The sequence below is a fragment of the Heloderma suspectum genome, chromosome 15, assembly GCF_057233095.1.
Source record: "Heloderma suspectum isolate Gila_16-S chromosome 15, 16-S_ref, whole genome shotgun sequence".
Classification (NCBI taxonomy): Eukaryota; Metazoa; Chordata; class Lepidosauria; order Squamata; family Helodermatidae; genus Heloderma; species Heloderma suspectum.
Window position 1 is genome coordinate 14,565,857 of NC_139472.1, and position 11,863 is coordinate 14,577,719.

At 40.0% G+C, this 11,863-nt stretch overlaps 1 protein-coding gene across 1 annotated transcript in view; it reads left to right on the forward strand.

Moving 5' to 3' along the window:
• Positions 1-3,257: 3,257 nt before the first annotated feature.
• LOC146335379 (uncharacterized) overlaps positions 3,258-11,863 on the forward strand; it is an 80,852-nt gene continuing 72,246 nt past the window's right edge. Inside the window, exon 1 of the mRNA XM_084822209.1 lies at positions 3,258-3,362. Coding sequence (XP_084678335.1) covers positions 3,293-3,362 — 70 coding nt within the window. The 5' untranslated portion in view covers positions 3,258-3,292. The remainder of the gene's footprint in view (positions 3,363-11,863) is intronic.

Here is an 11,863-nt window from a genome sequence, read left to right on the forward strand (position 1 = left end):
CATCTCTTTTATTTTTATCTGATTGATTGATTGATTTGATTTTTCTACCCAAAAATGGCTCTCAGGGCGGCTTGCTAACTGATTTAAAATAGATTAAAACAATCTCTGCCAGCAAGATGGAGGCTTTGCAGAGAAGAAAATCCTTCACTCAAAACTGCTCGGTGCCACCCTCTGCTGTCTGTCCTTGCACGTTTCCTCCAGCAGAAAGACTGCGGAAGGCAAGGAATCCTTTCTGCAGTAATTGCAGGGCCAGATCCCTTTGGAACAGGCCCCCCATAGGGGTTGTAGGACACCCTGGAGCTTGTACACGGAGGCCCTTTTACCAATTGGTGGCAAAGGAAAGGAAAACCATCAGAGTCTTGTGGCACTTAAAGACAAACGCATGTATTTATTCTGATATGAGCTTTCATGGACACTGGCTGCTTCATCTGGTGCATGAGTTGGCCGATTTATATACACATGCAGGGTGGGGGGTGAAAATGTAAACAGTGATGCCAGCGAAGACTGAAATGCAAAACAATAGAAACAATAATAATTAGCTTAACAATTGTCATTTGAAAAAAGTGTTGGGCAATAACACAGAGACCATTGCAAGGGTGAGCTGATTAGCCTAAGGAGTGTGATTAAAACACACACACAACCCTTTGCCCTTATTGAAACCACAGGAAATAGAGTTGAATGTCTTGATGAACTGTGCTTCCCAGAAGGGTGGGCTGCTTGGTATTATCTTGATCTGAACACCTTCTGCTACAACCACTTCCTGGCCACAAAAGGAGCAGCTCTCCAGCTGCAATCCTACACACGCTTACCTAGGATTAACCCCAACTGAACCCACTGGGACTGACTTCTGAGTAGACATTAATAGGATTGCACTCTCACACTCTCCCTTGTGCCTTAGGACTTCCGTTTCAAAATTAAGAATTGTTCTGTGATCAGCTAGGCTAAAACAGCCTTCTCCCACTTTGGTGCCCTCTGGATATTTTGGACTACAATTCCTAGCATTCCTGACCATTGGTTATGGGGCTGATGACAGTTGAAGTCCAAAACATCTGGAGGGCACCAAGTTGGGTAAGGCTGGGGTGTAGGCATGGTGCAACACACACACACGCACGCACCAGTTGTGTTCCCATAGGCATGCACCCCCACAATGTCCTCTCAGTGCTAGCTGAATGTCAGGGCAAAGTACAAATCTGAATTGTCCGATATCCCTCCCAGACAACCCTCCACTCAAAAGAAAAGCAAACTGCAAGGGATTGTTGCCATGACCTCGCCTCTTCTAAACACATCAAATAGAGGTCAACGACAAGTTCTCTCTTGTTGTCCAGACCTTTCAGGACTTCCAAGCAGGGCAGGTTCATACGGCAGCCAAAGTCCAACCTCTGAAAGATCAAGGCAAATCATGTAAGTACATGTGGCGAGAGATTCTGATGGGGGGAAGACAGAGGTGCTAAATTTACACCAAGGTGTTCAAACAGAAATAGATTAACTTTGCCTCCTCACCCCAGCTCAGGAGGTAAGTGTTTCTCCTCTCCCAAGAGAAAAAAAAGTTTGAATTGGACAGGAAGAGCCCAATAGCAGAGGCTATTCAGCAGGTTTGTAAATGGCTACTCACCTGGGGCAAAGGGAAAAACTTCCACAGGCGACCAGGGAAAGAATGATTTGAAACAGGGGTCGAAGTGGGGAGATGAAACAGGTTGTTTCATTCTTATTGTTCCTTCCTCTAGGTCTCCAGCATGACACAAATGACTAAATCTAGATATCCAGGGGCAAATAAGTCAGGAACATAATTTCTTAGAGCTGAAGTTGAAAACATCTGGAGATCTACCTTCTGTCTTAGGGTGTGTACACCCCATTAAAATTACTATGCTTATGACTGTGCTCTTGCGGTGCAATCCTAAGCATTTTTACTGACAGGTAAGTCCCATTGTGCTCAATGGGGCTTGATCCCTGGAAAGGGTGCTTAGGATTGGACTGTTTGGCTGCAATCCTATGCACAGTTACAAACATACATAGGATCACACTATTAGAGCAGTAAAAGTGTGCAAGGGAGAACACAAATCAGGTCCCCATTCAGCCGACCTTCAGTTTTGGCTTTACCTATTTCTTTATTTACCCCCATGACAGGTCCTCTTCTCTCAGTTCTCACCAGCAGCAGCCATTCCAGCACACTGTACAGATGGAGATGACAGGGGGAACTGGGGCCATTCCACCAGCCCTGCTGAAAGACTACTTAATTTCTTCTTCTTCCCTCCCTGTCCCTTTTTCCTTGTGTATCACGTCTTTTTAGATTGTCTTGTTTTACTGATTGCATGTAAGCCGCTCCAAGAAGCCTTTTGGGTGAGGAGCAGGATAAAACATTATTTATTTATTTATTTAAATAAATAAATAAATAAATAATTTACAAACCTCCCTTCTATGTTAAAGGCATATTCAAGGTGGCATAGAGAATGAAGTATGAATTCAAAAATTGTTTTCAGCTGTTTATATTGTGTGGTAAAAAAAAAATTAGACCGTTTTTATCATGTTGCATTTTTGTATTTTGAAGTATTTTTAAAGAATTGTTGTAAACCGCCCAGACAGCTCTGGTTATGGGGCAGTATAGAAATGAAATAAATTGTGTGTGTGTGTGTGTGTGTGTGTGTATGTGTGTATATATATCACCGATGCAATGAATATGGACTTGAGCACGCTCCGGGAGAGAGCGCAGGACAGGAAGGCCTGGCGTGCTCTGGTCCATGGGGTCACGAAGAGTCGGACACGACTGAACGACTGAACAACAACAACAACAACAACTCTCTCTCTCTCTCTCCATATATATATATATATATATATATGAAAGATAGACTAACAGATTATTTATATACACACACACACATATACACACACACTAGCAAAAACAAGCTCAGGGTGCAATCCTCTGCATGTTTTTAGAAAGAACAAAGTCATGTGGGTGTTGTAGGACTTTTTTTTTCTGTTTCAGCATGCATAGGACTGCATCCTAAAAGACAACACTAAAAGAAAAAGAAAAACCAGAGCCTCAAGAAAAACACAGCAGTCATCAAAATGCACAAAACACACCCCAGAAGGAGCAGATTAAAAAGGGTTTGAAGTATGTTGTGGGTGCAGTTGAACTAGATTGACCTTTGCCAGTGCTGTGTTGCGGAATGTGTTATCTTTCCACCACAGCTTTTGTTTTGGCAGTGCAAAGATTCCAACACGAAATTAGCTCACTCTAAATATATCCGGCTACCCGATTACATAATTCTTTTACCGTCCGTCTGCATTTCGATAAATGCGTGTACATACTGTGGAGTGCTGCGGTGGCAGCTCTGGCTCTGCAGCCGTGTGTTTTGTCCGCGAAGGTAGTGCAAGTTACAATTCTTTTGTTTTTGTTTGTTCTTATTCTTTTATAAACTGCTTCAGGATTTGTTTCAAATGAGAAGTATATAAATATTGCAAATAAAGAAATAACACTGGCTTGATGTTGTGTCGCCTCAAATTTGGGATTTATTACTAGTCTTTAAAGTCACCTTAGAACAACTGAAGTCCCAAATCTAAAGGACTTCCCAAACAATTATTTCCACAACTTAGGGAGCCACAAACATAAGAGTTGCTGGATTATTATTATTAGTAGTAGTATTTGTATTGTTGTTGTTGTTCAGTCGTTCAGTCATGTCCGACTCTTCGTGACCCCATGGACCATAGCACGCCAGGCCTCCCTGTCCTCCGCTCTCTCCCGGAGCGTGCTCAAGTCCATATTCATTGCATCAGTGATGCCATCTAGCCATCTCATCCTCTGCCGTCCCCTTCTCCTTTTGCCTTCGGTCTTTCCCAGCATCACGGTCTTTTCCAGGGAGTTTTCTCTTCGCATTAGGTGGCCAAAATATTGGAGCTTCAGCTTCATTATCTGTCCTTCCAATGAGCACTCCGGGTTGATTTCCTTTAGGATTGACTGACTGGACCTCCTTGCAGTCCAGGGCACTCGTAAGAGTCTTCTCCAGCACCACAGTTTGAAGGCATCAATTCTTCGGCACTCAGCCTTCCTTATAGTCCAGCTCTCACAGCCATACATTACTACTGGGAAAACCATAGCTTTGATTAGACGGACCTTTGTCGGCAAGGCGATGTCTCTGCTTCTTACTATGCTGCCTAGGTTTGCCATGGCTTTCCTCCCAAGCAGCAAGCGTCTTTTAATTTCATGGCTACAGTCATTGTCCGTCTGCGGTGATCTTGGAGCCCAAGAAAGTAAAATCTGTCACTGCTTCCATTTCTTCCCCTTCTATATGCCAGGAAGTGATGGGGACAGAGGCCATGATCTTAGTTTTTTTAATGTTGAGTTTCAAACCAGCTTTTGCACTCTCCTCTTTCACCCTCAACAAGAGGCTCTTTAGATCCTCTTCGCTTTCTGCCATTAGGGTGGTGTCATCTGCGTATCGGAGGTTGTTGATAATTCTCCCGGCAATCTTAATTCCGACCTCTGATTCATCCAACCCGGCGTTTCTCATGATGTACTCTGCATATAAGTTAAATAAGCAGGGTGACAATATGCAGCCTTGTCGTAAATAATAATAAAATAAATAATAATAATAATAATAATAATAATAAATAAAATAATAATAAAAAATAATCATTATGGTATATTATTATTACAACATTATTGGTACATTTGTTGTTATTATTATTGTTGTTGTTGTTATTAAATGCCCAGCATATATTAACATTGCTGTTGTTTATGTGGTTATGCAGCAGTGTGTGTGTGTGGAGAGTATTATATACATCATTGGTACACTTATTATTACTGAATTTCTGCCATATATTAACATTGCTGTTGTTTATGTGGTTATGCAGCAGTGTGTGTGTGTGTGGAGAGTATTATATACATCATTGGTACACTTATTATTACTGAATTTCTGCCATATATTAACATTGCTGTTGTTTATGTGGTTATGCAGCAGTGTGTGTGTGTGTGGAGAGTATTATATACATCATTGGTACACTTATTATTATTGAATTTCTGCCATATATTAACATTGCTGTTGTTTATGTGGTTATGCAGCAGTGTGTGTGTGTGTGGAGAGTATTATATACATCATTGGTACACTTATTATTATTGAATGTCTGCCATATATTAACATTGCTGTTGTTTATGTGGTTATGCAGCAGTGTGTGTGTATGTGGAGAGTATTATATACATCATTGGTACACTTATTATTATTGAATGTCTGCCATATATTAACATTGCTGTTGTTTATGTGGTTATGCAGCAGTGTGTGTGTGTGGAGAGTATTATATACATCATTGGTACACTTATTATTACTGAATTTCTGCCATATATTAACATTGCTGTTGTTTATGTGGTTATGCAGCAGTGTGTGTGTGTGTGGAGAGTATTATATACATCACTGGTACACTTATTATTACTGAATTTCTGCCATATATTAACATTGCTGTTGTTTATGTGGTTATGCAGCAGTGTGTGTGTGTGTGGAGAGTATTATATACATCATTGGTACACTTATTATTACTGAATTTCTGCCATATATTAACATTGCTGTTGTTTATGTGGTTATGCAGCAGTGTGTGTGTGTGTGGAGAGTATTATATACATCATTGGTACACTTATTATTATTGAATGTCTGCCATATATTAACATTGCTGTTGTTTATGTGGTTATGCAGCAGTGTGTGTGTGTGGAGAGTATTATATACATCATTGGTACACTTATTATTACTGAATTTCTGCCATATATTAACATTGCTGTTGTTTATGTGGTTATGCAGCAGTGTGTGTGTGTGTGGAGAGTATTATATACATCATTGGTACACTTATTATTACTGAATTTCTGCCATATATTAACATTGCTGTTGTTTATGTGGTTATGCAGCAGTGTGTGTGTGTGGAGAGTATTATATACATCATTGGTACACTTATTATTACTGAATGTCTGCCATATATTAACATTGCTGTTGTTTATGTGGTTATGCAGCAGTGTGTGTGTATGTGGAGAGTATTATATACATCATTGGTACACTTATTATTATTGAATGTCTGCCATATATTAACATTGCTGTTGTTTATGTGGTTATGCAGCAGTGTGTGTGTGTGTGGAGAGTATTATATACATCACTGGTACACTTATTATTACTGAATTTCTGCCATATATTAACATTGCTGTTGTTTATGTGGTTATGCAGCAGTGTGTGTGTGTGGAGAGTATTATATACATCACTGGTACACTTATTATTACTGAATTTCTGCCATATATTAACATTGCTGTTGTTTATGTGGTTATGCAGCAGTGTGTGTGTGTGGAGAGTATTATATACATCATTGGTACACTTATTATTACTGAATGTCTGCCATATATTAACATTGCTGTTGTTTATGTGGTTATGCAGCAGTGTGTGTGTGTGGAGAGTATTATATACATCATTGGTACACTTATTATTACTGAATGTCTGCCATATATTAACATTGCTGTTGTTTATGTGGTTATGCAGCAGTGTGTGTGTGTGGAGAGTATTATATACATCATTGGTACACTTATTATTACTGAATGTCTGCCATATATTAACATTGCTGTTGTTTATGTGGTTATGCAGCAGTGTGTGTGTATGTGGAGAGTATTATATACATCATTGGTACACTTATTATTATTGAATGTCTGCCATATATTAACATTGCTGTTGTTTATGTGGTTATGCAGCAGTGTGTGTGTGTGTGGAGAGTATTATATACATCACTGGTACACTTATTATTACTGAATTTCTGCCATATATTAACATTGCTGTTGTTTATGTGGTTATGCAGCAGTGTGTGTGTGTGGAGAGTATTATATACATCATTGGTACACTTATTATTACTGAATTTCTGCCATATATTAACATTGCTGTTGTTTATGTGGTTATGCAGCAGTGTGTGTGTGTGTGGAGAGTATTATATACATCACTGGTACACTTATTATTACTGAATTTCTGCCATATATTAACATTGCTGTTGTTTATGTGGTTATGCAGCAGTGTGTGTGTGTGTGGAGAGTATTATATACATCACTGGTACACTTATTATTACTGAATTTCTGCCATATATTAACATTGCTGTTGTTTATGTGGTTATGCAGCAGTGTGTGTGTGTGTGGAGAGTATTATATACATCATTGGTACACTTATTATTACTGAATTTCTGCCATATATTAACATTGCTGTTGTTTATGTGGTTATGCAGCAGTGTGTGTGTGTGTGGAGAGTATTATATACATCATTGGTACACTTATTATTACTGAATTTCTGCCATATATTAACATTGCTGTTGTTTATGTGGTTATGCAGCAGTGTGTGTGTGTGTGGAGAGTATTATATACATCATTGGTACACTTATTATTACTGAATTTCTGCCATATATTAACATTGCTGTTGTTTATGTGGTTATGCAGCAGTGTGTGTGTGTGTGGAGAGTATTATATACATCATTGGTACACTTATTATTACTGAATTTCTGCCATATATTAACATTGCTGTTGTTTATGTGGTTATGCAGCAGTGTGTGTGTATGTGGAGAGTATTATATACATCATTGGTACACTTATTATTATTGAATGTCTGCCATATATTAACATTGCTGTTGTTTATGTGATCATGAGGAAGTGTGGGGGGGGGGGGAGTAAGAAAAAGCTACGTGTAATGATGGTATCCAGGCAACGACATAAACGGAACAGGAAGTGCGGGGACTTCCATATTTGGGAAGGGCAACTAAAACACCACATCCCGCCGTCGCCATCTTAGAAGCGGGCACAAAGACGAACCAGCGCCAGCGGGGCTTGTTTATGTCTATTTAAAAAGGGCGTGGCGAAGCGAGCGCGTCAGGTTTTTCTATCCTGGAGTTAAAAAAAAAAAAAAAAAAGGTGGGGGCGGGCGGCGGGATTGAATAATGTGCGCGCGCGCGTTCTCCTCCCCATTTTGTCCTTCCTCGCGGCCGGGTGGAGCTCGCGCCGCCGCGAAAAAAGAATCCCCCCGGGTGGGGACGAGCCCGAGAGCGGGCGAGTGAAGGAGCGCGCGTGCGCGTGCGCGTGGAAGGGTCCAACTGTCACTGAGGCGGGGGGGGGGAGGGGAGACGAAGAAACCCCGTTTTCCGAAGGAGGATTTTATTAAAGGGCGGAAGAGACCATTTGGGGGAAATGATAGGGGAGCGGGGGAAAGAAAATTCTCATTTTTATTTTCTCCTCCTTTCCTCTATTATGGCTCAGGAAGAGGGCAGAACATACTTTTCTTCCACTGGACGGAGAAATAAATAATTTTAACAAGAAATAATGGCTCTGCAGTCATTGCCCTCCTTCATGGGCGCCCAAAGAGCTTCAGCTATTAACATATAATAACAATATTATTATTATTATTATTATTATTATTATTATATGTTAACAATTAATAGTTAATATGTTAATGTAAATAACATATTTACATTAGTACGTTAATTAATAGTTAATAGTTAATATGTTAATGTAAATAACATATTTACATTAGTACGTTAATTAATAGTTAATAGTTAATATGTTAATGTAAATAACATATTTACATTAGTACGTTAATTAATAGTTAATAGTTAATATGTTAATGTAAATAGTAATTATATGTAACATATAATAATGTGATTAATCAATTAAATAATTAATATAAATAAATAAATATGACGTTTAACCCAGCTACAAACAAAATAAAACGGGAAAAATAAGAGGAAAAAATAATAATAATTTCCTCATGCACAATCAAAAATAAATAAATAAAAATCTTCACCGCATGCGTTTCCCACCCTTCGTTCCGGAACTCTCCCCCAGCAAATGAAAGCTATAGTAAAATCGCCTTTTCCTCTCGCACAAACAGAAGCTAATCTCTCCGCATACACATCTCCTACCTTTTTTTTTGGGGGGGGGGGAGGGTATTTTCTCCTCAGTAAATAAAACAATAATAAAATTACTTTTTTTCGCTACACACAAGCTAACCTCTCCACAAAATCATACTCTTTTGTTGTTGTTGTATTTTCCCCTCAGTAAACAACACAATAATAAAACCACTTTTGGCCACAAAAGATCTCTCCCCACTCATGCACACATTTGCCAGCTTTGTTAAGCCTTGTTATTTCCCTGTAGTAAATATTTCCCTATAGTAAGTATTTCCCCGCATGATGCTCCCCCTTTGCCATATCTCTTTCCCCATGCCCCTGCTCATAATTTGCCCCCTCTTTGGGGTATTTTCCCCCTTACTTCCCCCATCTCCCTATTTATTTATTTTTTGTCTTTTCCCTCTTAGATACATCATTTTATACGGGCACTATCTCTCTTATCATACCTTAATTCAATTATTGCCAAGTCTGCATGTTTATACCATTTGTCATGAAATAATTTGTTCATTTAGGATGCAATCCTATGCATGTTTAGACAGAAAAAAATCCTACAATCCCCTGCATGCCCCAGCCAGCCAATAATTCATGAATGGACAGGGCCTTCTTAGTAGTGTCCCCTATCCCATGAAAATCCCTCCCAAGGCATGTTTGGTTGGGACCCTTCAAACGTACTATTCAAAAAGGGCTTAAAAGCACAATCCTATGCATTTTTAGACAGGAAAAAGTCCTACAACTCCCATAATGCCCCAGCCATGGGTTTGTCCCCTAAATGTACTTTTATTTAGAAGGGAAGAAATATTTAATCAGTCATATCCTGAAAGAATGCTTGTAACAAATCCAAATAACCAGAGTCTGTAATACTCCCTCCATAACATTCTTGGCCTCATAGTTTTCCTCTCCATAAATATCTTAACATTTTCTCCCCCTACCCAAGAAATTTTCATTTGCTCTTCTTTGCCTCCAGTATTTCCTCCCTGTAATTCTCACCTTCTCTAAATGTTTTCTCTCGCCTACCACCCTTTGTAAGCCTTTCTCCTCCACCCTTCATGGATATTCCCTGCCCAATCCTGCAAAGTATATTTCACGCCATAAATATTCTCCGCACATCACCCCATAAATATGTCGTCTTCTCCAGTCCGTACGTATTTCATCCCTTATATGGGTGGACTGAGAGAAGTAGGTCAGAGAGACCGATTTGGGGGTGACCCTTCACCCCTTTGTGTTGTGTTGCAACACCAGTCTCTTCCTTTTTGCTATACTTGGAATTAATGGGGTGCATGGGAAGGAGACCCCAAGAGTGAGAGTCTGTGTGTGTGTGTGGGGCGGGCAGGGTTTAATATAATCTGCTAACCGAGGAGTGTTTCTACCCTCCAAAAGTTCTGGTGTCATTTCTGAGCCCTTCTGACCAGCCCCCCTGCAGACCCAGAAACCCAGCTGACCTGCTCGTGTTTTTCAGCCTCTGTAAGACCGAAACAGAAACCGACACAAAGCGACAGTAAAACTGCTGATTTTGGACACGATAAAGGAAAGGCCTGGGCTCTTTTGTATTCTTACTTAACATGCAATAGAAATCTGACCTGGGCTGGGAAGACTGTGTTTAAGGAGGCAAGGGGGGTGGATCTGTATTTCATTTAACCATGAAATGCCTCCATGTGTTAGATCTGGATGCCAACAGGATGAATCCCCTTGCTACTGTTTTTTTTTTTTTTTTTTAACCACATGTTACAATTTCTAATTGGTTTTTAATTGTTGACTGTATTATTTCTTGTGGGTACTTTGAGTAGATCCCCTTCATGGATCACTGCCTTGTTGTGGCGAAGGGGCTTGCGTAACTCAGTGAAGCCATAAGCTATGCTGTGCAGGGCCACCCAAGACGGACAGGTCATGGCGGAGAGTTCTGACAAAATGTGGTCCACTGGAGAAGGAAATGGCAACCCACTCCAGTATTCTTGCCAAGAAAACCCCATGGAACGTATCACAAGGCTGAAAGAGATGACGCCGGAAGATGACCCCTCAGGTCGGAAGGTGTCCAATATACTACTGGGGAAGAGCAGAGGGAATTTCCAAGTAGCTCCAGAAAGAGTGAAGCGGCTGGGCCAAAGCCGAAAGGACACTCAGCTGTGGATGTGTCTGGTGGTGAAAAGAAAATCCGATGCTATAAAGAACAATATTGTTTAGGAACCTGGAATGTCAGATCAATGAATCAAGGTAAGCTAGAGGTGGTCAAACATGAGATGGCAAGATTGAACATTGACATCTTGGGAATCAGTGAACTAAAATGGACAGGCATGGGCGAATTTAATTCAGGTGACCATCATATCTACTATTGTGGGCAAGAATCCCTTAGAAGAAATGGAGTAGCACTCATATTCAACAAAAGGGTGGGAAAAGCAGTACTGGGGTACAATCTTAAAAATGATAGAATGATCTCAGTACGAATTCAAGGCAAACCATTCAAAATCACAGTAATTCAAGTCTGTGCCCCAACCACTGATGCCGAAGAAGCTGAGGTTGATCGGTTCTATGAAGACCTACAACACCTTCTAGAACTAACACCAAAAAAAGATGTCCTCTTCATCATAGGGGATTGGAATGCTAAAGTAGGAAGTCAAGAAATCACCGGGATAACAGGCAGGCATGGCCTTGGTGTACAAAACGAAGCAGGACAAAAGCTAATAGAGTTTTGCCAAGAGAACATGCTGATCATAGCAAACACTCTTTTCCAACAGCACAAGAGGCGACTCTACACATGGACATCACCAGATGGTCAATATCGAAATCAGATTGATTATGTCCTTTGCAGCCAAAGATGGAGAAACTCCATACAGTCATTTTTAAGTGAGCATAAAAATTTAGACACATTTTGTGTGCATTTCTCCAAATATGTCAGCAGCAGCAATTTATTTGTATGCCGCTTTTCCATGGTAAAACCATGCTCAAAGCGGCTTACAATATAAGAAAATTTACACAA